Here is a 27185-nt window from a genome sequence, read left to right as displayed (position 1 = left end):
TCAACACCTGTGATCAGGCTTAATTATAGGCCTTTTCTTGGGCCTGCTGAATGTTTACCAGGTTTTACATGGCAAACATTCCTAAAGTCAATTCTGTCTTAGCTGGAAAACATACTGGACCATATTTGTTGTCTGTGGTCTTTGTCTTCTCACATTTCATGAAGCAGCTCTAGGACACAATGTGGCTGTCTGCTTGAATGGTGAAAATCTGGTGAAGGCCGATGTTCCTTCCTAGGATTAGTTGAAATGGGGGAGGCAGCTGGTTCCAGTGTCTGGGATCTGAGGTTATGAATTTCTTCAGCATCCCCTTTAGAGTTTGATTAAATTATTCTGGGGTTGGTTGATTAATGTCCTTATCATCTTGCTCTTTGGTAGGTTGCACAGCTCTTTCATCAGGGCAGAATGTGAAATTAGTCTCCTGATCAGTCAGTCAGAATCTCACATGATATCCCTACCTGGGTAAAGAGCTTTGAGTTCCACCACGATGTTAGCCATGTTTGTGGAGTGCACTTTGTGGAGTATAGTTGAAGATGACTAGAATGTGTTGGTACCCTACAGCTGTCTTCTTTAAGAGTTCCATTAAATCTATCCCTATCCTTTCAAAAGGGACTTTGACTTTGGGGGGGAGGACAAAGGAGTTCTTTTGGGATTACCTTGGGGCCAGCCAGTTGGCACACAAGGCATGAAGCGAAGTAGTCACTGACATCTCTGCTTATGTCAGGTCAGTAGAGGTGGGCTGCTGTCCAACTGAGGGTTCTTTCCCTCCTCAAGTGTCCTGCATTATGTATAGGAAATCATACAGACCAGCCATAAGACTTTCCATCTATAAACCCTGGGAACCAGGAATTGAATCTTTACTTCCCGTCTGCCTGTCTCACTCAAGATGGTAGAGCCATTCACCCCATGACCTCATTTTTCAATTCACTATGACCCTTTAGTCATAGGCCTAGTTTAGCGTCTGATTGATTGGCTTTCTGATCTCAGATGAAATTGATGTCTTGGGCTAGAACATCAGCCTCCAGTGAGAGTGTAATCTCCAAGTCCTCAGGGACTTGGGAAGTTGTATGTTTGCTGATTTAAGAATGTAGGAACTGCCAATGATCCATCTAATCCAGTATTCTGTCTCTGACAATGGCCAGTACCAGAGCCTCATGGAGAATGTCAAGAACAGGGTGATTTAGAGAGATCCACCCTGTCTTCCCCTTTTGACAGTTAGAGATTTAGGGTCACCCTGAGCATGTGGTTATATCCCTGAGCCTCTTGGCTAACAGCCATTGATGGACCTATCCTCCATGAGCTTACCTAGTTCTTTTTTTAACCCAGTTATGCTTTTGGCCATCACAACATCCCATGGCAATGAGTTCCCCAGGTTAGTTGTGCATTATGTGGAAAAATACTTTTGTTTGTATTATACCTGCTGCCTATTAATTTCATTGGGTGTCCCCTGGGTTTTGTATTGTGTGAAAGGGTAAATATTTGTCTTTCACTTCTTCCACTCCATTCATGATTTTATAGACCTCTATCATATCCCACTTTAATTTTCTTTTTTCTAAGATGAACAGCCCTAATCTTTTAAGTCTCTCCTCAGACGCTAGCCATTCTGTACCCTTAATCATCTTTGTTGCCTTTCTCTGAACCTTTTCTAATTCCACTATATCCTTTTAGAGATGGGGCAACCTGAACTAGACACTGGTATTCAAGGTGTGGGTGCACCATAGATTTATGTTGGTATTTATGATATTTTCGATCTTACTTTCTATCCCTTTCCTAATAGTTCCTAACATTCTGTTAGCCTTTTTCATTGTTGCTGTGCCTTGAGCTGAAGTTTTCAGAGAACTATCCACAATGACTCCAAGATCTCGTTCTTGAATGGTAACAGTTAATTTAGAACCCATCATTTTATATGTGTAGTTGGGATTATTATCATCTGCAAACTTTGCCACTTTACTATTCTTTTTTCCCCCAAAATCATTAATGAACATGTTGAACAGCACAGGTCCCACTACAGATCCTTGAGGGACCCTGCGGTTTACCTCTCTCCATTGTGAAAACTGATAATTTATTCCTACTTGACTGGAAATCCCTTCATGGGGGTACTCTTCCTTCCGATATCTACCAATTTTGCTTTTTCCAAGAGTGCTTTTTGTCTGTGGAACTGGGGCTGGTCATGCTATTCTTTCAGGACTTTGTGGAAGTGTTCCTAGCCCTTCCTTGGGATAATCAGATAGGTCATAGTAAGGCCAGTCTCACAAAGAGGGTCCCTGTGCATTACCCCACAGTCAGCTGTACTTCCCTAGTGGGGTAGGGTCTCACATCTCTGTCTACGCATGTAGGAGAATAGTTTCCCCCGTATTATTCCATAAATCAGCCAGTTGGTTCCTGACTAGGGTCTTGATACACCCCAAGTCCATCAAGGCAAATGACTTCCTTCCCATCAATCTATACCAGCACAACCAGCTTGGCAGGGCTCTTCTACTGTTCTCAGGATTCTGCCATTCAAACCTGACCATAGCTACAGTCCATAAAGGGCAATCTTAGCATAAATGTCCTGGTTGTCCACATGAAAAGCATATTCCTGGGATTGGTTGAGAGGTCTGTTCCATGTCTTGGATGAAGCTTTCTCAATGGGGTGGTCCCCTTTTTACATCTGGGTGACCCCCACCCTTGAGGCATTGACTTGGTTCTTTTGCCAGCCATGTGGGTTCGAACCTGGGTTGCCTTGGCTTCCAGTATGCCTCTATCCAGGGCCCTAAGCCCTTACTCATACCTCTTGCAGCCCCTAGGGGCAAGCTTTAAGGGCCATCTTGGAGGGCTCTTTCATGTCCTCTGGACTTCAGTTCAGGCTACACCAGATCTCTGGCTCTTGGCTGGTTATCTCCTGGAATTCCTGGAGGGCTAGTAGTTGTATAGTTCTTTGTTAGGCAGGTCCCTCCAGCCAACATCTCAGGTCGATAGTTTAGCAGGGAGTATGTGGGTAAATTTCTCAAACAGGATGAGCTCTGCTACCTGCATGCTTGTCTCTAGTGTCTTAGCCATAAATACATCAGAAGGATAAATACCAGGGAGGGAGAGGAATTATTTAAGTTCAGCGCCAATGTGGACACAAGAACAAATGGATATAAACTGGCCATCAGGAAGGTTAGACTTGAAATTAAATGAAGGTTTCTAACCATCAGAGGAGTGAAGTTCTGGAATAGCCTTCCAAGAGGAACAGTGGGGGCAAAAAAACTATCTTGCTTCAAGACTGAACTTGATAAATGGGGAGGGGATGGAATGATGGGAGCCTAATCTGGCAATTAACTGATCTTTGACTACTAGTGATAACTATGCTAATGACCTGTGATGGGATGTTCGATGGTGTGGGTTTTGAGTTACTACAGGGAATTCTTTGTTGGGTGTCTGACTGGTGAGTCTTGCCCACATGCTCAGGGTTTAGCTGATCGCCATATTTGGGGTTGGGAAGGAATTTTCCCCCAGGGCAGATTGGCAGAGGCCCTGGGGTTTTTTTGCCTTCTTCTGCAGCAGGGGACACGGGTCACTTGCTGATGGATTCTCTGTACCTTCAAGTCTTTAAACCATGATTTGAGGACTTCAATAACTCAGTCATAGGTTAGAGGTATATTACAGGAGTGGGTGGGTGAGGTTCTGTAGCCTGCATTGTGCAGGAGGTCAGACTAGATGTCATATTAGTCCCTTCTGACCTTAAAGTCTGTGAGTCTATATTTCAGCTTTGATTGTGTTGCATGCATTGTCTACCAATTGTCAGGGTTCTGGTTCTTCAACAGCACCTCCATGGAGTGTTGACTGGGTTGTATACTCACTCTGTCTGGTTGCTCAAGTGTGGGTGCTCAGTAGCACTCTGAAGGGGACAGATTCTCAGACTCTGGCCACGTCCCTCTGGATGGTTACCACTTTCCGGGCCCCAGAGAATGAACAAACAACTTAGAAACAGGAAAAATAAACAAAGGAAAGGGAAATATATAGATAGCACTAGCCAAGTTACTGGCCTCTCTTCCTTTAAAGGGGTCTTGGATGGGCTGCAGTCTGGCTCAAAGTCCACTGGTTCATCAGCATAAGGAATAGAATACAGCCCTTTTTGCGTCGGGGACCCGGGCCTTCTTTTAGACAAGGGTATAGGCTCTGCCAGACCTTTCTCTGGTAGCTGGGAACCTCAGCACCCTGCTCTCTTCCCAGAGCTGCCCACCCCTGAGCTGAGTTCCTCTCCCTCCCCCACCTTAAACTGCTCCATTGTTGATGTGACTTGCAGATGTTGTGAGGGGTGGTCATTCCATTTCCAAACAACTCCATAACCACTTGCCCAGTGTGCCATGTCACATTTGCCAATGCAGATCAGCCTAATTCTCTCTGATCACCTTGACAAGAGGATTCGAAGCAAGGTCAGGAAAGCCTTTGAACTGGTGTGCTTGGAAATAGCCATGCCCATTTATGCCTCCTACATCTATAAGGTGGCTATTTGTTGGCTTTTGGAGATCCACCTAACAAGACAGCCTTTCTCAAGTTTTTGTTTGGTGACTTTCCAACGTGCTCATTGATATGGCCCATCTCTTTTTAGAGACTCACTTTCTTGACTCTTCTGCTCTGGCCCATCTGAATCTTGGATTCATCCCTTTAAATGGGAAATTTGTTTAAATCTTTATTTTCTCACTTATGCATTGAGTGATCAGTCTCTGTTGAGATATCTTGGATTCATCCTTTAAAGAGTTTTCAGAAAATAAGATCCCCCTCATTACGATGGCCTCCTGAAAGAATAGACAAAAGCTTTTGTTAACTTCCTATTGGATGAGCAGGTGATGTGTCTCTGAAAGGAAGTCACTACTAAAATATGAGACCCAATGACCATTATTTCCATGAGCCAGAGCGTACGTTCACTAGTTCTGCCCCTAGCCCAAGAGGAAATTGATACTAGGTAGCCTTCCCAGGAGGCCTGAAGAGCCCGTACATGTTGCCTTTCCTTCTGGCTATTATAGCCCTCTCTTTGTCCTGTTTGAGGAATCTCTGAAAAGGCAGAAAGTGTTGTCCTTGCCCATTGGAGTTTGTTTCCAGAAGTCTTATTCTTTGGGAGGCTTTCTTTATGCAGAGAAGCATCATAACTCATTCTACCAGGACATTAGTCACCTTCTTTACTGAGTGGAGACGTTTTTGTGAACTAACACTGCTGGTCTCAGTTTCCACCATTTCTCATGGTTACTAACTAAATCTGTCCACAGTGGTCAGATGGTTCTCAGAGTAGTTCTTCCACTCAACCCAACAACTCCTGACTGTTCCCTGTCCTCCTCTTTTTGTAGTTAATTTGCCCCTGGTTATAGTTACTGCTGATCAGACCCATTGGATATACAGTATTGATGGCAGCCATATAAAGGAAAAACAAATTTCTCATACTTGCTGTGCTTGCCGTGATGTGTCAACACTAGTATGTGCACCCACTCAGAACATATTAACAGGCAAAAGGCTTTGATAAAGTGGGTACTTAGTTAGTTAGACAGGAGCTGGCTAGCAAAAAGGTTTCTCTCTGGTTCTGGAAGGTTTTACCTGGGAAAAATTGCCTGCCTGCCTGCTGGCCTTCTTGAGAGGAGGCACTGGGTATGAAAAATCCTAGCACTGGATTGGCTACCACCTCCTAACAGATAAAGGTATAACTACCTGAATTTTAATTTTACCAGGACACCAGGTTTAATTCTTCTGATCTTGTGAAAAGTTGGCCTTGAATCTTTTAATCTCTACATGTCTTTTCTTCCTCCAGCAGCAGTACCTTCCCACACTGTGCTGGGGCATAGGTTCAGTGCTTTCTCAAGGGAAAGAGAACCTGGATGGTGATTGTGATTGTGAAATGCTCAGTGAGATTAGAGAGGCTAATAAAAATAAAACCCTCAATAATAATAATAATAATTAATGGGGGATTTCAACTATCCCCATATTGATTGGGTACATGTCACCTCAAGATGGGATGCAGAGATAAAATTTCTTGACACTTTAAACGACTGCTTCTTGGAACAGCTACTCCTGGAACCCACAAGAGGAGAAGCAATTCTTGATTTAGTCCTAAATGGAGCACAGGATCTGGGCCAAGAGGTGAATATAGCCAAGCCACTTGGTAATGTGACCATAACATAATACATTTTAACATCCCCGTAGTGGGGGAAACACCAAAGCAGCCCACCACAGTAGCATTTAATTTCAGAAAGGGGGAACTACACAAATGAGGAAGTTAGTTAAACAGAAATTAAAAGGTACAGTGCCAAAAGTGAAATTCCTGCAAGCTGCAGGGAAACTTTTTAAAGACACCATAATAGGGGCTCAATTTAAATGTATATGCCAAATTAAAAAACATAGTAAGAGGACCAAAAAAGTGCCACCATAGCTAAACAACACAGTAAAAGAAGCATTTAAAGGCAAAAAGGCATCCTTTAAAAAGTGGAGGTTAAATACTATTGAGGAAAATAGAAAGGAGCGTGTGGCAAGTGAAGTGTAAAAATATTATTAGAAAGGCCAAACAAAAATTTGAAGAACAGCTAGTCAAAGATTCAAAAAGTAACAGTAAAAAAATTAAGTACATCAGAAGCAGGAAGCCTGCTAAACAACCAGTGGGGCCACTGGCTAGTTGAGATGCTAAGGATGCACTCAAGGAAGACAAGGCTGTTACAGAGAAACTAAATGAATTCTTTTCATGGTTCTTCAGGCTGATGATGTGAGAGAGATTCCCAAACCTGAGCCATTCTTTTTAGGTGACAAATCTCAGGAACTGTCCCAGATTGAGGTGTCATTAGACGAGGTTTTGGAACAAATGAATAAATTAAACAGTAATAAATCGCCAGGAGCAGACGGTATCCACCCAAGAGTTCTGAAGGAACTCAAATGTGAAATTGCAGAACTATTAACTGTGGTATGTAACCTATCATTTAAATCAGCTTCTATACCAGATGACTGGAGGATAGTTAATGTGAAGCCAATTTTTAAAAAAGGCTTCAAAGGCAATTAAAGGTGAGTAAGCTTAACTACAGTACCAGGCAAATTGGTTGAAACTATAGTAAAGAATAGAGTTATCAGACACATAGATGAATATGATTGGTTGGGGAAGATTGAACATGGTTTTTGTAAAGGGAAATCACGCTTCACCAATCTACTAGAATTCTTTGAGCATATGGAGCAAGCATATGGAGATGCATAGCATATGGAGAAGGGTGATCCAGTGGATATAGTGTACTTAGATTTTCAGAAAGCCTTCGACAAGGTCTCTCACCAGAGGTTCTTAAGCAAAGTAAGCTGTCATGGGATAAAGGGAAAGGTCCTCTCCTGGATCAGTAACTGGTTAAAAGATAGGAAAAAATGGTAGGAATAAATGGTCAGTTTTCAGCATGGCAAGAGGTAAATAGTAGTGTCCCTAAATGGTCTGTACTGGGACCAGAACGGTTCAACATATTCATAAAGGATCTGGGAAAAGGGGTAAACAGTGAGGTAGCAAAATTTGCAGATGATACAAAACTACTCAAGATAGTTAAGTCCAAAGCAGATTGCAAAGAGTTACAAAGGAGTCTCACAAAACTAGCTGACTGGGCAGCAAAATGGCAGGTGAAATTCAGTGTTGATAAATGCAAAGTAATGCACACTGGAAAACATAATCCCAGCTATACATGTAAAATAATGAGGTCTACATTAGCTGTTACCACTCAAGAAAGAGATTTTGGAGTCATTGTGGATAGTTCTCTGAAAACATTCACTCAATGTGCAGCAGCAGTCAAAAAGCTAACAGAATGTTGGGAATCATTAGGAAAGGGATAGATAATAAGACAGAAAATATTGTATTGCCTCTTTATAAATCCATGGTACACCCACATCTTGAATACTGTGTGCAGATCTGGTCGCCCCATCTCAAAAAAGATATATTGGAATTGGAAAAGGTACAGAAAAGAGCAACTAAAATGAGTAGAGGTATGTAAAAGCTTCCATGTGAGGAGAGATTAATAAGATAGGACTTTTCGGCTTGGAAAAGAGATGACTAAGGGAGGGATATGATAGAGGTCTATAAAATCATGACTGGTATGGAGAAAGTAAATAAGGAAGTATAATTTACTCCTTCTCTCTTCGAGTGATTGCTCATATCCATTCCATTATAGGTGTGTGCGCGCCCCGTGCACAGATTCCCGGAACTTTTTTCTCCTTAGCAAGCCCCATAGAGTCGGGTCAGGCGCCCCTTAGAGTACTGCGCTCATGCCGTGGTACATAGGGCTCTGCCAACCCCGCGGACCCTCAGTTCCTTCTTTGCGCCCATTGACGGTTGCTGGAACGTTTGCCTCTTGCCTAGCAAGTCGTAGCCCCTTAGTAATTGTTAGCTGATTGTTACAGATTGTTAAAGTAGTTACGTGAAATTAGTTTATATAGATAGTTAAGGAAACCCTCAGGGGTTTTCCTCATGTTGGGCCATGCCTGGCTCAACGGGCTTCAAACCCTGCACCGAGTGTGCCAACTCTGTTCCTGTGAGTGACCCTCACGATCGCTGCCTCCAATGCCTCAGAGAGCAGCACTGCAAAGATAAATGCAAGATCTGCAGAGCCTTCAAGCCCCGCACCTAAAGGGAGAGGGAGGCGTGGCTGAAGGCTATCCTCATGGAGTCCGCCCTCCATCCAGACTCTGAACCGGCACGTTCCCCTGCAGCACTGAGCGTCTCCTGCCCAGCCTGGGGGGAGTCAGGAGATGCCCCAGCCACGTGCCGTGGAGATTACTCCGGCACCGGCATCTCCACGCAGGGAGCCTTCCCCGACTCCGCGGAGTGGGGTAGCACCCCTACAAGGACTGTCGATGCCAGAGATGTTCGCCGTGGCACGCGCCCTCATGGGCCTGCCCACGCCTCCGTCCCCCACTCGGCCGAGGGCTCGGGGACCTGCATCTTGGGGTAAACCCGCACTGGGTGGCCCCAGTGGTTGGTGGAGACAGGAGTCCAAGTCTCTCCCCCCGACGGTCAAAGAGGGTAGAGAGTGCGGGCTCCCCTCCCAGCTCCAGCACCAAGTCATCGAGCCCCTCGACACCGGGGCACCGAGGGCGGTCTAGAGGTTCACGCAGGGGCTGTAGCTCTACCTCTCAGTCCTTCCTGGAGAGCCCAGCTTGGCATGGTGCACCACGGCACCAGTCTCGATCCCCGGCACCTAGCCCGGTGCGGATCCCACTGCCCCACGGCACCGACGCCTCCAGCACCGATACCTCCGGCTCCTCGCAGTCCAGATCCTCGCTGTCTCGCTCCTCGCGTCGGCACCGACGGCACCGCTCCCGCTCCCAAGGGGGGAAGTGTCGACGCAAGACGTCGAAGGGGAGGAGACATTCCAGCTCCAGCAGCTCCTCTCCATGCCTGCACTGCAGACGATGGCACTGGCGGTCACCATCATCATCCCCCAGGAGCCGCTCCCCTGTGAAGGGAAGTAAGTGGAGATCCAGCAGCTCTGGATCCAGATCCCGGCACCAGGTGTCCCAGTCAGCACCGATGCCTGCTCCAGCATGGCCTCACGGACCTTGGCAGTGGCCATACTGGGGTCCTTGGGGTACACAAGTGGGCCAGGCTACCGCCTCGGTCCACTCATCAGTGGCCCTGCCACCACACCCCCCTACGAGCCAGCCGGATAAGGGCCATTCCTCCAATGGGGGATCAGACCCTGAGGAAGGCCCTTCCACAGGGCCACTTCCTCAATCCTCCTCCTCATCCCCGGACGACGTCACCTCCCGGGACCGTAGGGCACCACTGCCCGACTTCAAAGCTCATCAGAACATGCTAAAAAGAGTAGCAAGTAACCTGAATTTAGAGCTAATGAGCTTTCAGAGGAGGAGGACCCACTCTTCGGGGTTTCGGGGATGGCAGGCCCATCTAGAGTAGCCCTGCCTGTACACGAGAGGGTACTCAAATTGGCAAAATCTCTCTGGCAAACCCCCGCCTCGGTTCCCCCTACTTCCAAGGGCGCCAAGAGGAAATACTTTGTGCCCACCGAGGGGTTTGAATACTTATATAACCACCCTGTCCCGTGCTCGCTAGTGATGGAAGCAGTAAACCAGCGTGACAGACGGGGCCCAGGATAACACCCCCAAAAATAAGGACGCCAAGAAGCTAGACCTGTTCGGCCGCAAAGTCTACTCAACAGCGTCTCTGCAGCTGAGGATCGCGAACCACCAGGCGCTCCTTGGGAGGTACAACCTCAACCTCTGGTCCTCACTGCAGAGGCTCGCTAAGATCCTGCCACAAGTGTTGCCTCAGGATCAAGCGGCTGACTTCTCCACCATCATCAAAGAGGGCGCTGCGGTGGCAGGAGCGGCCTTGCATTCCACCAGCGACGCGGCGGACGCTGCCAGCAGGGCTATGGCCTCGGCCATAGTCATGCGACGATCTTCGTGGCTCCAGTCATCAGGGCTGTCCCAAGAGGTCCAGCAGACCATACAAGATCTTCCATTTGATGGTGCTGGCCTCTTCTCGGACAAAACCGATGACAAGCTCCATACCTTGAAAGATTCAAGGGCTACGCTGTGATCCCTCGGGCTCTACACCCCACAGGCCTCGAGGCATCAGTCTCGGCCTCAGGTTCAACGGCAACTTCAGCCTCCCCTAAGGCAGCCCCCCAGACCCGCTCAACCCAGGAGGGGTCGGGAGCAGTTCTGGGGCCCCAACCGCCGTGACCGTTCGGGCTCTTCGGCGGGGCCTCAGTAAGGCCCAAATAAGGGCCAAAATAATAAAAAGTCCTTTTGACGGTGCGCACGAGGGTGGCACTCTTCCTTTTTCTTTTCCTCCTGGATCACAACCGGCCCTTTGCCCACAGACTCAGGCCGCATTATGCCCACTGGCAAAATATTACTTCAGACCAATGGGTCCTTGGTATAGTCCAGAGGGGCTATGCCCTACAGCTGATGGCCTTCCCTCCCGACTCCCCCCCTACCCAGTCCCTATTCAGGGACCCCTCTCACGAGCAGCTCCTCACTCAGGAAGTCTGCTCCCTCCTTTAACTAGGAGCGGTGGAAGAGGTTCCTCCACAGGAAAGGGGAAGGGGATTTTACTCGAGGTATTTCCTGATCCCCAAGGCCAAGGGGGGCCTGAGGCCCATTCTAGATCTCCGCCGTCTGAACAAGTTCATCAGGTGCCTCCAATTCCGTATGGTCTCCCTAGCCTCCATCATTCCTACCCTAGATCCAGGGGACTGGTATGCTGCCCTCGATTTAAAGGAGGCATATTTTCACATCTCTATCCTCCCGGGGCACAGAAGGTTTCTACGATTTGTAGTAGCTGGTGGCCACTACCAGTTTTCAGCCCTGTCCTTTGGCCTTTCATCCACCCCCAGGCTGTTTACGAAGTGTATGGCAGTAGTCGCGGCCCACCTGCGCCGCAGGGGAGTGCAGATATTCCCATACCTGGACGACTGGCTGATCCGGGGCAGGTCCAGGGCCCATGTCAGGAACAGCCTAGAGCTCATGTGCACAATATGCACCAATCTGGGGCTGCTCATCAATGAGCAGAAGTCCGTTCTCACCCCGGTGCAGCACATAGAGTTCATTGGGGCCACACTGGATGCCACCCAGGTCAGAGCCTTCCTCCCAAGGCCTCGCTTCGAGGTGATGGCTGCCATAATCGACGACCTCCACAGGTCCCCCACGACGACAGCCAGGCATTGCCTCCAGCTGTTGGGACACATGGCAGCCTGTACGTATGTGGTGAGGCTGCCTCGCCTCAAACTCAGGCCTCTCCAGACGTGGCTAGCCTCCGTGTACGCCCCAGCCAGACACCCTTTGAACACGGTGGTCACGGTGCCCACCCAGATATTAACTTCCCTAGTCTGGTGGAAGGACCCAAGGGAGGTGTTGAAGGGAGTTCCCTTCAGGGAGGTAACACCATCGGTGACTCTGATCACGGATGCCTCAGATGTGGGGTGGGGAGCATACATCAGCGACAACCTGAGCACCCAGGGGCTCTGGTCACCAGGCGAGATGTCCCTCCACGTCAATGTCAGGGAACTCAGAGCAGTCCGCCTGGCATGCAAAGTTTTCCTCCCGTTTCTCAAGGGCAGAATGGTACAGGTCCTAACGGACAATACAGCAGCCATGTTCTATATGAACAGGCAAGGGGGAGCGCGCTCCTCGGCTCTCTGCCAGGAGGCCATGCTACTTTGGGACTTGGCAGTGAGACACGATTTTCATATATCTGCCTCTCACCTCCCGGGGGTCAGGAACAACGAGGCGGACCGCCTCAGCAGGTCGTTCCTTCCCCGAGACAACTGGTCACTACACCCGGAGGTGGTAGCTTCTGTCTTCCATATGTGGGGTGTTCCCCAACTGGACCTGTTCGCGTCGTCTTGGAACATAAAATGCCCGAGTTTCTGCTCGCTCCGGGGTCGCGAGCCATGCTCCATCTCCGACGTGTTCCTTATAGACTGGACAGGGACCCTCATGTATGCATTTCCCCCCATTCCGTTGCTGCTCAGAGTCCTCTTGAAGCTCAAGAGAGACAAGGCGGAGGTCATACTGATCGCCCCAGCTTGGCCGAGACAGCACTGGTTCAGCATATTTCTGGACCTGTCCATAGCCACGCCCCTGCCGCTCCCCAGGCGTTTCGACCTGCTCTCCCAGGACCAGGGTTGCCTCCTCCACCCGGACCTGGACTCCCTCCACCTGACAGCTTGGAGACTGTGGCTGACGGAGGGAGAGAGAGCCTGCTCCATGCAAGTACAGCAGGTCCTGCTTAGCAGCAGGAAACCTTCCACCCAGCTGGTGTACTGAGCCAAGTGGAAGCATTTTACCTGTTGGGCTCAGTCCCGGGGCATCCCACCGAGCTCCTCGCCAATATAGGCAATTTTGGAGTACCTCCTTCACTTGAAGCTTCAGGGCTTAGCTCTGGCCTCTCTTACGGTGCACCTGGCGGCCATCTCGGCCTTCCACCAGCCGATGGAGGGCAGATCCTTATTTTCACACCCCATGTCAGCTAGGTTCCTCAAGGGGGTGGAGAGACTATATCCTCAGGTCCGCGACCCGGTGCCTCCCTGTTTCTTAAACCTGGTCCTCACCATGCTGACAGGACCACCCTTCGAGCCCATGGCTACATGCCCACTGCTTGTCCTCTCTTGGAAGGTATCCTTCCTAGTGGCCATTACATCGGCTAGGAGGGTCTCCGAGATAAGAGCTTTGACCTCGGAGCCCCCCTACATGGTCTTCTACAAAGATAAGATCTGACTGAGACCCCACCCGGCCTTCCTGCCTAAGGTGATGTCTCAGTTTCATTATAACAGGATATCTTCCTCCCCGTGTTTTTTCCTAAACCGCACGGTTCGGAGGAGGAGCGGAGATGGCACTCCCTGGATGTCAGACGAGCCCTGGACTACTACATCGAGCGGACCAGGCCGTTCCAGAAATCGATTCAGCTGTTCGTGGCAGTGGCGGACCGGATGAAGGGCTCACCTGTCTCCACCCAGCGCATCTCCACCTGGATCACCGCCTGCATCAGAACCTCTTATGAGCGGGCGAAGGTGCTGCTTCCAGGAGCTGTGACAGCGCACTCAACCAGAGCCCAGGCCTCATCTGTGGCCTTCCTGGGAGGAGCCCCTGCAGGACATCTGCAGAGCAGCGACCTGGTCATCGGTCCACACCTTCACGTCCCACTACGCCATTGTGCAGCAGGCGAGAGAGGACGCAGGATTCAGCAGAGCCGTGCTGGCGAGGGCAGCTCAACGCTGACTCCTACCCACCTCGAAGGTATGGCTATTTAATCACCTATAATGGAATGGATATGAACAATCACTCAAAGAGAGAAAACAGGGTTACTTACCAGTAACTGTTGTTCTTCGAGATGTGTTGCTCATGTCCATTCCACACCCACCCTCCGTCCCCACTGTCGCAGTCAGCAGAAAGAAGGGACTGAGGGTTCGCGGGGTCAGCAGCGCCCTATGTACCATGGCATGAGCGCGGTACTCCAGGGGGCGCCTGAGCCGGCTCTACGGGGCTTGCTAAGGGGAAAAAAATTCCGGGAATCTGTGCACGGGGCGCGCACACACCTATAATGGAATGGATATGAGCAACACATCTCGAAGAACAACAGTTACTGGTAAGTAACCCTGTTTTCTCATAACACAAAAACTAGGGGTCACCAAATGAAATTAATAGGCAGCAGGTTTAAAATGAACAATAGGAAGTATTTCTTCACACATTGCGCAGTCAACCTGTGTAACTCCTTGCCAGAGGATGTTGTGAAGGCCAAGACTATAATGGGGTTCAAAAAAGAACTAGGTAAGTTCATGGAGGATTGGTCCATCAATAGCTATTAGCCAGGATAGGCAGGGATTGCTGTTTGCCAGAGGCTGGGAATGGCTGATGGGATGGATTGCTTGATGGTTACCTGTTCTATTCATTCCCTCTGAAGCACCTGGCACTGGCCACTGTTGGAACATAGGATACTGGTCTAGATGCACTATTGGTCTGACCCAGTGTGGCTGTTTTTATGTGCTGTCTGCTGAACTAGCAATGTTCTTTCCTGTATTAGGTCTTCCATACAACTACTAGCCAGACTCAACCTGATTTAGTTTGAGAACAGAGAAGACCACCTCAAAGTTGTATGTTTTTGATATAAGGCATGTTCACATAAAGTATTCTTTCAGAATATTTTCAGGAGGAAACTTAATCCTATGGAATTCAAGTTCTGTTAGGCATTATAATAACCTGCTTTTATATGAAATATAGTCTTTCTTACATGGAAAGGTGATGAAGATCAAAGGATAGTATCCCTAATCAAACAGGACTAATATTGCCATAGAAATTATTGGGGCAGATTCTCCTTTCATTGCACATAGCTCATTTTAAATGCTAATCTGAGTTATGGGCACATCAAAAGAAGAATATAAATTATCCGTTTGTTTCCATCATTTGTAAGAATAAGCAGTAAGAGGCTGTAAATAAAGCATTCTGATGAACCACTGGAGTCTGTTTTGATTTGTTAAAGGCTAGAAACCAATTCCTTTGAAAATTGGTAATCAGTTCCTCAAAGTATTCGATTAATAGCTGTAACAAAGACTGATTTTTTTAGCTTTGATTTAGAAATTCAAAGGCTTACTTTTCCCAGAATGGCTACACATATACAGAAGAATAGGTTGTATAATATGTCAGGTTTAGAATGTTGGTGACCTTTACTTTGTAGAAGGTCAGGATTTAATTTAAATGACTTGTAACTTTAAGTTATTTTTGCAACATCATTTAAACAAAACTTAAGAAGAAGTGGCTGGTAGAAATTTGTGTCTCATAAAATTTAGACCCCAATTCTGGAAGGCATCCCTATTCAGTAAAGCACTTAAGCATGTTAATTTGGATCTTAATAGATATGATAGTTTTAATGTCTGTATTTCCAAGAGAAATTATCTGTTGACTTCCAGTTGTCTATTTGCAAAAAACTTGTTTATCTGTAAATATTTTTCTTAAAACTAGTAATCCTTCAGGTATGCATCACTTTGGATCCCAGAGTATGTTGCATGCACTACATGGATGTAAGCTTGGAATCTTTTGTCTATCAGTGTCTGGTGGGGCCATGTGTATGCCCTGTGCCGCTTCATGCACCCGTACAAGGGAATAAAGGACAGAGGAGCCTTGGCCCTCCCTCAATTCCCTCTTACTGCCCCTGGTAGTGAGACAGAACTTGGCCTGTGACTCAACTCACTTCTGATTTCTGTAACTCTTCTCTGGTGAAGAAATGTCTTCTTCAGTTCTCCTTTCACTTAATTTCATTTGACTTTTGTTGGGCTTTCTCCCCTCACTTTTTCACCCCCACCAAAAAGAAAAAGAAAAGAAGCAGTTAGGACAGACGGGGGAGACGGGGGAGACCCTCCTGGACATCCCCCTGTACAGCAGAGTGAGGAGCTTTACGCCAGCCACTAGCTCTGGTGGATTTAAAATTTACTGGGCTCAAATCCTGTCTTTCCTTCAGTGTACTAATGCCCATTGTAGATTAACACAGTAGATGCCTATTCTATCTTGGGGAAGGAAGTGCACATACGCAGCAAGTATGCTATCTGTTGCTCTTTTTGTCCTGCGCCCAGAAATCCGGGGTGTGAAGGTCAAACTACACCTCTTGGAGCAATCAATGAGGGTAGCTTTGGAGGATATCTCCAGATCCAGACGGGAACAGAGACATTTGTTTTAGGCAAATGCTCTGATGACTGGGCACCACACCCCTGGTTCCAAAGTTAAAGGAAGGCTAAGAGGACCCCAAAATCATCTGTTCTGGCACCAGCATTTTCCCATATCGTTTGAACACGTGTTCTAAAATTATGGTTGTGAAATATACCATTTAAATAATCTTTTCTTTTTAAAGGGGGAAAAGCATAGCTTCAAAACTGCTCTTTTTTCTTTTTCCAGACAGATCTTGACTATGTACACAGTGTTGTAGCAAGCTTGGAGAAAGAGTAAGTTGTGGGGTTTGTTTTGCTTTGTTTTCTTAACAAAACTGTGGTGTGATGGAAATGTTTTGGTTTCCTCCTTTTTTCTGCTAAGGGTTGTTTTGATTTTAGAAAAAAATAAGAAGCACATGAAAACAAACCAAGGGAAAGTAATTAAGTAGGTTAAACTGTAAAACAGTAAGTGGTATTAAGTGAATTTGGCGTGACATAAATGGATTGGGTTGGCATGACATAAATGGATTCTCTGACATCTGCATTCATACTGTCCCTTGCAGTGTATGTTCAAACTGAGCTGTGGAAGGGAAAGCACAAGTATTTTAAAAATGTACATTGTATTCTAGTTAATTTAGTAGATTAGAGTGAGAGGATGGAAAATAGGAAAATAACCTTTTATACTAGTTTTGTTTTACATTGCTTGTTTAAGAAATTCTACTGCCATATTATGCTGTCAACAAAATATTGACTGTCATTTTACCAGACATAAATCCTACATATCATAAAAGTTAGATGAGCCCTCATTCTGATGTATAGTGAAGATAACAGTATGCATTTGTTCCAGATGATTACAAATATGTATTATGTCAGACACAGTAGCTGCACCAATAATAAATAAATAAATATAGTCCCACTGCACTTAAAATAACTCACTTGATGTTTCTGGTAGATTTTCTATGGAAATCAATTCTGGCTTGGTGGAAATTATATCCCCTCCTGCGACTTACTATCCTGACTTGACAAATTTAAAAGAGACATTTGGAGACTCAAAAGAAAGAGTCAGGTAAGATTTTTCCCTCAGACCTTTCCTGTTTATGTAATGCCAGAATGAGTTTGAATTCTGGAAACATTTTTTGTATATTCTTGAAATTATGTGGAAACTAAGGCTCTAATTCTGCAAAGAAAACTGCACAGGTGAAGCCCTGCATCCATGTGAAGCTCTGCCTGCATGGTTTTTAATTAAGGATTGAAGCCTAAATGTTAAGCATTATGGGTTTTGTTTAATGTTAAATTCTGGGCAGGTGCAGTGGGAGTTCAGAATATAACAGTGTAAGATTTTTGTTGCATAACATCATGTAGGTTATCTGTTTTTGTTTTCTATATTCATTCATGCTATCAGGAATAAAATGGCGTATGAAACCCAATAGTATTTATTGTTTAGTTACCATTTGAAATACGCAATATATTTTTAGAGAAAGTTCAAATAGCTGCACAAGGTCATATTCAGTTGGGCCATTCCCCTTTCGGTGTTACAATATATAGGGGGAGCATTGTTCTGTTTTTTAGACAGAGGATTTCCTGAAGAAATAATGCCAGATATAATTGTTCCGACATTCAAATAATATGTAATAACTTGTCATCCTTTGTAATGCAATTCATTATGTATTGTGAAATCATTCTTATTTTATAATTCCTTGACTTTTTTTTAAACATATAATTTCAGATGGCGAACAAAGCAAAACTTGGACTACTGTTTTCTTATGATGTATGCCCAGAAAAAGGGCATTTATTATATTCAGGTAAATCGCTGTTCTTTGATGTGTAAAGCTATTCACAGATACCGTGGTGATGGACACATTATAAAAACTTAAATAGAATATAAATAGAATGATTATGTATTTGGAGGGCAATTGCAATTATTGTAATGATAGTATTAGTGAATGTGTATATGTTGAATTACATACGCTGTCTAAACTGGAAACCCAGTTGTTTCTATATGTTTAAGTGTTTTATGCTGATGTGGCAAAAAACATGAAAGAACACGGACTACTTAGTTTCTGGTTTTTCCATGTGCCAAAGAAAGGGTAGGAGTGGAGCCTCTAGATTTAAAGAAACAATAGAATAGTTGTTGATGGAAGTAGAACTAGATGCTGCATTGTTTTTAACAGGTTTTGAAGAGGCCAGGTGCAGTTTCTCTGTCCTTTAATCTGTAAGCTAATGTGACTGTGTATTCAGTACAGATGCTTTAAATGTGTTGCTAGATTCACTGCTTTTAACTAAAAGTTAAGATTGTGGTAAGCAAGAGCAGTAACAGTTTTAAAAATTAAAATTAACTTTAATGTAGCCTCAACAGATTTCACCTTTTATTCCTGCTCTCAGGTAGAAGCCCCCCACCTTCTTCTCCTCCTCACTCTCAGATACATTTAGGGCTCAAGCTGCTATTAGAAGAAACAGCAGCATGTTTTCTTCAAGCAGCATTTGCTGCTACCACTGCCCCCTGCTGACATATAAAACCACCTGATCAAAGCATGGAACTTATATCTATACACAGGGCATACAAACAGCACATGTAATAGGAGGAAACATGCATAGGTACTAGTATTCAGCGCATCCAATATGGGCAACAACTCTATGCGGAAGTGGGTAATTTTGGGACCAGGGTCCAAAACTCACCACTCTGGAATGTTTGAAATGTTTTAAAAACTGTGTTTATTCATGCCAGTGTTTGCTTCATAAGCACAATTCCAAAATGGAGATCATGCTACTTTGAGTTATGTACACATTTGTATGCCTATTTTCCATGATGATCACTTTCTACATTTGCTGAGACAATTGCTATTGAGGGAATGGGATTATGGCTTCTATTTTCAAACTGTTATTTTAATAACCATTATAAGGCTAATAAAATAGGTACCTGCAGTTTCCCATCTAAGAAATGTGTGGGGAAAATATCAAATAAAACATTATAGAAGCTAAAAGATGGTGATTTCCTTTTGGTGCAGTTCTATTATATGCCAGAAAGTGGCAACATCAAGCACATTTACTACAGTAGGTGTGTAGTAAAGTACAGTAGAACCTCAAAGTTATGAACTGACCGGTCAGTCACATACCTCATTTGAAACTGGAAGTACATAATCAGGCAGCAGCAGAGAGACACCCCAAAAAAGCAAATACAGTACAGTACTGTGTTAAATGTAAACTATTAAAAAAAGGAAAGTTTAAAAAAAAATTGACAAGATAAGGAAACTGTTTTTGTGCTTGTTTCATTTAAATTAAGATGATTAAAAGCAGCATATTTCTTCTGCATAGTAAAGTTTCAAAGCTGTATTAACTCAATGTTCAATTGTAAACTTTTTGTTCAGAGTTACGAACAACCTCCATTCCCAAGGTGTTCATAACTTTGAGGTTCTACTGTACTTAATATTGCCACGGCCTTCTGATCAACGATGAGAGATCATTGTTGCTAGTTTGTAATCTAACAGCAGTTAAGTACACCCTGAATAGAATCTTTATCTGGGTATCATATGCTTGTAAAGAGAAAAGTTTTTAAAAACTATTTCCTACCCAGTTCACTTTTCCATGTTCCCAGGTAGTTGATGTATATATCCCTGGATTTTTGCTATAAAGAGTCTCCAAATTAATTATCCTCAAATAGGTGGACTGTGATCATGCTTCTACTGAAATAATTCTTGTGTATGGTGCCTAGATACCAGGGAGGTGAGTGTACTAGAAATCTATGAATAAATATGTATAAGAAATATATTTTAGGACTGTTTTGTCCTTGCTGTACCTTTTGCTTTGCTCTTCCTGCTTTGTGTTAATATGAGTGTTTGATTCCCCTAGCTTGAAGATGACATTGTTGTCAAGCAGAATTACTTCAGCACAATAAAAAATTTTGCACTTCAGCTCTCTTCTGAAGACTGGATGATTCTAGAATTTTCTCAGCTGGGTTTCATTGGTAAGAAAAATGTCCAGTTTAGTAGTTTGAAAAGAAGTTCAACCACAGAGTTTCTGATTAATAGTATTATGACCTCAAAACTACCTTCTTTATACTGGAAATGGAACAGAAAATAAAAATGGATTGACTTTTTGTTCTATGTTTTTATAACTATATTCTGTAACTATACAGTATAATAATTGCAGTTACCTATGGATGGTTGAGACAGAATTAAGCTACTTTAAAAAATATAGAGAATCAAATTTTAAATATTTGTCTTATTTCTAATTATATACCTAACTGTGAGCAAAATAAAAATGACATTAAAAGAATATTGAATATGAGGCAAAGGGACAAAATCAAGAAAACGCACTCACCCCAAATTAACCTTGATGTCTTTTGGCCATCAGAAACGTCACAAATTTCCAAGGGTCAGCAGCCATAAAAATTACTCTTTTGCAGAAGGGTTCTATCCAACACTGTTGAGACAGAAAATGCAGAGTCCAAAATCTTAGCAAGTTGACCACCACTATATCATGAAAGTAATTTTAGTGATCTTTGTTTTCTACATGATGGATTTTACTGAGAGGCACAAAACTTGCATAAATGCAACTTCTTCATATGGCATTGGTTTGATTTGCAACAATCAGTTTATAGATCAATGTTCAGGTTTGAAATCCAGTTCATTGCATCAGGGGTAAGTCGGTGAATGTCAGTGAGGCTACCCTTAAACAAACGCTTAGGGCAGGAGGAGTATATTTGTTCCATGGTTTGAGGCACTGGTCCACAATCACAGGCTACTTCTCATTTTCCATTGGAAGAGTTTCTGGGCACATCTTCCATGTTCTTATGCAGTTAAGTATGGACCATTCTTTCTGTCGCAGGTTAAAGCCTGGCAGTTCTTCAGTAGGATCAGTGATAATGTGCTTATTTGGGCTGATGAGCTATCCCAGGTTGCACACCATTGATTATCACCATTGAAATCCATCGAAGTACCACTGCAAGTCCAAAGGGGGTTCCTAGATTTTAAACTTGTTCTAGGAGGATTCTTCAGTCCACTGTGCAGGGGGATTCTGGTGTTTTGGTTTGCATTGGAGAGGAAATTGGATGTTTGGGAGTCCCTCTGTATTTTTGGAGCGTGAATATGGGACAGAACAGGAAGCCAATCTGTTGGAGTTGACATTAATGTTCCTGAGATTATCCTCATTACTCCGTTTAGTTGTGGATCCAGGAGCTTAGTGTGAGAGCTCTGGGCCCATACCAGTGTATGGTATTCCATTGCAGAGTAGACTAGGGCTAATACCACTGTGCACAGTGTCCTGGGACCAGAACCCCAGGATGTTCCCGCCAGCAGTCTTATGAGACACCCTAATTTTAGTCTTGTCTCGGGTGTTCTCGAGGTGTCGTCGGAAGGTCAGGCTGCGATCCAGGGTCACTCCTAGATATTTTGGGGTGGCTTCATATTTAACTAACTCACCGCAGAATGTCACTTTGAGCTCAGTTTTGATGGCCTCGTTGTCTAAGTTGAAGGCAGAGACCATTGTTTTTTGGGATTTGGCCGAAGTTTCCACTTTTGGAAGTAGTCTGCCATTACTGAGATGTCGTTGGTGAGCATATGGCTGATAGTCTGAAGATTTGTGTGTTGTACTGCCAGACCAATGTTGTCTGCATATATACATTTCCTACATGTTGTGTTTGGCATTTCTCCTGTGTAGAGGTTAAAGAGTATAGGGGCCAGAACAGAACCCTGTGGGAGGCCAGAGTTCAATGTTCTAGGCCTGTTGACTTGACCATCAAGGTAGACCTGGAAACAGCGATCGCCTGTCATTGCAGCCAGTAGGCAAATAGTTTACTGGCATGGGATTATTCAACAGAGCTTCAGTAGAAGGCCCTTCCTCCAAACCGTGTTGTACACAGAAGAGAGGTCAACAAATGCAGCTCCTGTCTTTAGCCGCTGCTGAAAACCCATCTCGATGTGTCCACACAAGGCACCTACCTGGACACAGCAGCTCCTGTTTGGACAAAACCCTGCCTACTCTTTAGGTAGAGCTTGCTTGATAGTACTAGCCATTCTGAAGAGGAGTATTCTTTCCATCAGTTTGAATGAGGTGGAGAGTAAGGAGTGACTTCTTCAAAGTATATGTGACAAAAATGCAATTGAAAGAGCTTTCAAAGAGATTTGACACTTTGAAAGCTGATACAACTACAGTCACAGTCTGGTTTGACGTAGTTAACCATAATGAACTAGAACCACACAATGACAAAATTGGAAACTGATTCAGGGAAGCTACGGCACTTTTCCATTACTTAGTCAACATTACTGATCCCAAATACAAATATCATAAGTTGAGCCCAGGAGAGGAAGAAGAATTTGAAATGTGGCTAGTGGAACATAACCCTAAGTGTTTTCATTCTCTTCCAACATTGCAAATTAAAGACCTAGCTCTGTATCCACATATTTGTTTGCAAAGGAGGTGTCTCAGTTCATAGTATGAAAATGGTGGGGGGAAAATAGATGTAAAATTAGACTGTTGATTTCAGAATTTTGTCAGTATTTAAAGAACCTGCATTCCCCTGAAGTCAGCTAAGTATCAAATGTGTTTTTAATATGTTCCTCTCATGCACAGAAAGTGTGGGAGATATGACTCTTAACAGGACTGTATAAAAAGCAGAATGGATGTGCACTAGGTTGGAAACATTAGCCAGAAACCTTTCCCCAAACCAGGGGAAGATAGGGGAGGAGATAGTGATCCCTACATTTGACAATGAGGTGATGGGGCCCAAACAACAAAAGCAGTGGGGAGACAGGAATCTCTGTAAATGAGAGGAGGAAATTTTCCAGTCCTTAAACCAGACAAGAACAAATGTCTTTTTTCATCTTGGGTCACACAGTTAGGATTACTTCCAGCTGAAATACCTCCTATTAGTTTCCTGGCTCCAAAAGGGGCACGGGTGAGAAGAGGAAAAGGACCAGCCTAGAGTTGAGAGCTACAAGCTCATTTACTTGAGTTTTTCTGCCCGCCAAGCAATTCTGTTACTCCTGCTAAGGAGTTTTCTTTACACCTTATAACTCTCTGTGTTTGCCCAAACTTTGTCTGGAGAGACTGACCTGGAACCTAGAATGCCATCGATCTCAATTTCTGGATTGAGCAGATAAACCTTTAATTATGGATTTTACTTGGGTTTTGGAATTTGCTTCACAGTCTAATCATTCTCTTAATGTAGATTTTGTGTGAAATTCTATGGTTTTACAAGAAATGTAAAATCCTCTGAATCCTCTGTTTACACTTGCAATTTGGGATATGCAACATATAACCCTAGAAGTTACTTTTTAAAGTATACTTACAGATCATCTTTAAAAAGGACACATTTCTCTCCTCACTCCTATCAGATGGGAATAATAAATAAGTCATCATCAATTACAAGTTGGTTATTTCATAAAGTTTCTGGTTAAATCATAAGTAAAACTGATGGGAAGGCAAAGATTTTGCCTGTTTTGTTGTTTTTTCTTTATATGGATTCTGAAAAGAATTACTATTTTAAACTAAATTAATTAATTGATGTCTCCGGTGCTCTCTCTCCTTTGTATCTCTTGCTCTCCAATGTACTATATTTTCCACTTACTGAATACTGTAACCATTTAATTCAGATGTTATTGCCAATAGGCTTTCAACAGGATTTACCCGTAACTACACCACATCTTAACAGTCTTTTTTTATTGAGAGAGGTAAATTAGGAGTCTAATGATTCCAGTTTAGCTATTTATTCTCTTTTTAAGTTGAGTGAATTTATTGTGCATGAAAATGTGTAACTAATAGCATTGGCTTGAGACATGTAGACATAGTGTAATCATCCACTGCGCAAAATTCTTCACAGTTATCCTTATTCTTGACTTGCCTTATCTCTGCTATTCCATTTCTGGCTTTCTATGTGGCACATACTACAAGTTATATGATTTTGGTAATCTGGAGAAACAAAGGTGTAGAAGCCGCAAAATAAATCATTATTTGTGACTTGAGATGAGATTTATATTCAGATCTCCAAAATCAAAAAGCTAGCATACTGACCTTTAACTTAGAAAAACAATAACTGAAATAGATATGTGGCTGTAGCCACACACCGTTCAAAGCCTTACAAGTTCATTTATAAAAATAGTATTTTGTTTTTGTTAAAATTTGTCTTGGGTGTTCTTTTACCAATGAAAATCTTATTTATGCATAGATCTAATCTTTTTTTTTTTTTAAAGTGTGGTAGGAAAAAAATTGTTCATACACAGAAGTGACAAATTTATCCATGTTGATGAGGGTTTTTGACTGACTGCAGAAGAATAGTAGAATTCTACCATCCATGCATCATAACAGAAGTTGCATTCACTGTATGCTGTGCTGAATATGTAGTCTTTAAATGTTGTCAGTTCACTAAATAAAATATAAAGGGTGAAATTCTGTTCTTCGCCTCTTAAGAAGCATAGCACAGAATCATCAGTTCTGAGGTAGAGGATGCCCTCCCAATTCTGGGCTGCTGGGCAGTCCATGGCATATCATAGGCAGCCCTAGGGACCTGTCTAAACTATGACAGCCTGTCTCCAGCTGTCTGTGACCTCCAATGCTACCCAGAATCTCTGCAGTGCTAAGTGCTGCAGCCCTGTCCTGGACATGTCCTATGCTAGGGCTTGTCAGGAAGTCCTCTGAGGGTAGCCTTACAACTATTCCACAGATCCTATGCTGGGGAAATCCTCTCAGGCTGGGTCTAAAGCTTTTTAGGATCCCTGATATGAAGGGGCTATGCAGCAGGGGTGAGGATCTCACTCATTTTGTTAATTTTTTTCTAATTAAAATAGTGAGAACAAAAAATTAAAAATATTTGGATGAGTTTGGACTCTAACAACACCAGCTGCCAGACAGATTCAGTTGATGGATCCATTTTAATAGGCGCAAAAGAGCTTTAATTTGCAGAACATAAACAAAAAAAATAGTTTAAAAGTTTAACTTTGAATGTGTTTGAGAGATAAAATTGGTTTTGGAAACATTCTGATCTGTGGCTGTAATTAACTCTGTGTTTAACATGATGCTTTTACTAAAGATTTTAAATGAATGTTTCAAATACCTGTAATTCAGAGAAGAATGAAAACAAAGTTTTTCCTCTTTAATTGTATCTTTTACATTAATACTGACCAACAAAATACTATGCAGTCAGAATAGTGTAATTTACAATAGAATTAAAATGTACTGAGAATCTAATGAACTAATAAACTAATAGAAGATCACAATAGGTAATAGTAAATTTTCCACTGGATACCTTTTTTGAATCCCACACTCATTTGCCTTTTTTCTATATAAACACACAATTAATATTTTAAATATGGGGAAATAATCTTCAACATCTTATTTCTAATGATTTACAGAAATTTGGTCCTATTTTAATTTTGACTTTTGTATCTAAAGTTCTTTGTTCTTGGAATTGATGAAAATTTCCGTATTTATGTTGAGTTGTCTTTTTATTATGCAAGTTGAGTATTTTAAATATGTTGGGAGCCGTAATATCAGGGAGTTGTTTTGTTACATTTTCCTGTTCATATAGTTTTGTTCAACTTGTTGATATATCCCTTCATGATATCAGTTGGGATTTCCAACTGTGAGATGCTAATACAACTTGCCTTTCCACAAACAATGTCATCTCTAGGTTTGTGATCTCCAAAGAATTGTTTCAAAATAACTGTTATTAATTTAGAATAATATCTTTTCAGGTAAAATGTTCCAATCTCCAGATATCACTCTTATTGTAGAGTTCATATTTATGTTTTATAAGGAGAAACCTATTGATTGGCTCTTAGATCATATACTCTGGGTAAAAGTCTGCAACCCTGAAAAAGATGCAGTAAGTTAAGTTTTTGTTATGGAGCTTTTAATGTTTGTTCTTGATAGAAAGCTTTATTTTTTGTGAATCTAAAAATTAATATGTGATGTGCTCATCCTTTTCATGGTTCCTTCATATCCCAATGCAAATCTTACTCTGTGGTTAGATCTGACTCTGTGAGAAAAGTTTCGGAGACCTCCGAGAACAAAGAAATGGTTTTCTTAGATTTTTTTAATGTTTCATATTTGGGAAGCTTAGAAATGCATTATTTGGGGAGAACAGAGGTCAAAAAATTTTGTGCCTAGAAGTCCTAAAATAACTAGCAGTTTCATTAGCTTTATTTAACTTTCTACAGCAAAAATATTTGAGTCCACTTAACTTTTTGAAAGATTCATCCCAGTAGTTCAATGGTCATGCTCAATACTTCAGTGAAGGAGTCATTCATTGGATATACAGTTTCGGAGTAAATTCCTGGTCCTTTTGAAATCAGTGAAAGTTTTTCCATTGACTCCAGAAGGCCCGGGTTTCTTTGTCTTCAGACTACCAAGTGCCTGTGAAGGTAGTTCTTATAGCCCTATAGGGAGTACCACATGTAGCCAAGCAGAAACCCCTCCTTCCAGTGAAGAAGCAGTATTGACTAGTTCCATTAATCCATTTCATCCAGGTTTCAGTAACCAAAAGAATGATGGCTACAATGTGGGGCCTGGAAGGTGTGGCAGGGAGAACCTGAGGAGTTCCCTGAAAAAAATATTTAAAATTTCTTACCAAAATTGGTAAACTATTTACATATATTATAGAATTGCTACAAATCTTTAAAATACTGGAGGCTCCTTTTTTTGTACCATAATAACATTAAGCAGTTCTTTAAACAATCAAAATTTTGCTGTTCAAGGTTACGGATTTTTCATTATGTTAGTCACTTAAGAAAGGCATTTTGTAATTATTAGTGTTGCTTTGCTAGTGCAATGGATCCTCAAGAGATTCATATTATAATAAAAAAGCCTTATCTCCAGGGCGCTATTCTGCGTTTGCCTGCAGAGTGTTTCCAGGCTAACTTTGCACACTGCTTTTTTTTAACTGAGATTTTTGTGTATGAAAACCTGAGGGGTAAAATTCACCCATCGGTGAAAGGGTCTAGTGTAGCTGAACCACTGCAGTTCTGCTTCCTGGGCATGGCAGCTCCTGAGAGAATATACAAAGGGTCTCTGTGGATGGCACAGTTGGCACATAGACCAGTACAAATGGAGAATATGGGGCATGCAAGC

At 43.2% G+C, this 27185-nt stretch overlaps 1 protein-coding gene across 4 annotated transcripts in view; it reads left to right on the top strand.

Moving 5' to 3' along the window:
• Nucleotides 1-27185, top strand: part of MGAT4A (alpha-1,3-mannosyl-glycoprotein 4-beta-N-acetylglucosaminyltransferase A) — a 117347-nt gene that overhangs the window by 65624 nt on the left and 24538 nt on the right. For all 4 annotated transcript variants that reach the window (XM_067559996.1, XM_067559997.1, XM_067559998.1 and 1 more), the window contains exons 6-10: nucleotides 16372-16418; nucleotides 17077-17190; nucleotides 17851-17926; nucleotides 19971-20085; nucleotides 25811-25941. In XM_067559996.1, the coding sequence (XP_067416097.1) occupies nucleotides 16372-16418; nucleotides 17077-17190; nucleotides 17851-17926; nucleotides 19971-20085; nucleotides 25811-25941 (483 nt within the window). The remainder of the gene's footprint in view (nucleotides 1-16371; nucleotides 16419-17076; nucleotides 17191-17850; nucleotides 17927-19970; nucleotides 20086-25810; nucleotides 25942-27185) is intronic.

The sequence above is a fragment of the Emydura macquarii genome, unplaced genomic scaffold (genome assembly GCF_026122565.2).
Source record: "Emydura macquarii macquarii isolate MOO-44397 ecotype Brisbane River unplaced genomic scaffold, CSIRO-AGI_Emac_v2 contig_2207, whole genome shotgun sequence".
NCBI lineage: Eukaryota > Metazoa > Chordata > Testudines > Chelidae > Emydura > Emydura macquarii.
The sequence above is the reverse complement of the archived record's forward strand: the minus strand, read 5'-3'. Positions and strand labels throughout refer to the sequence as shown.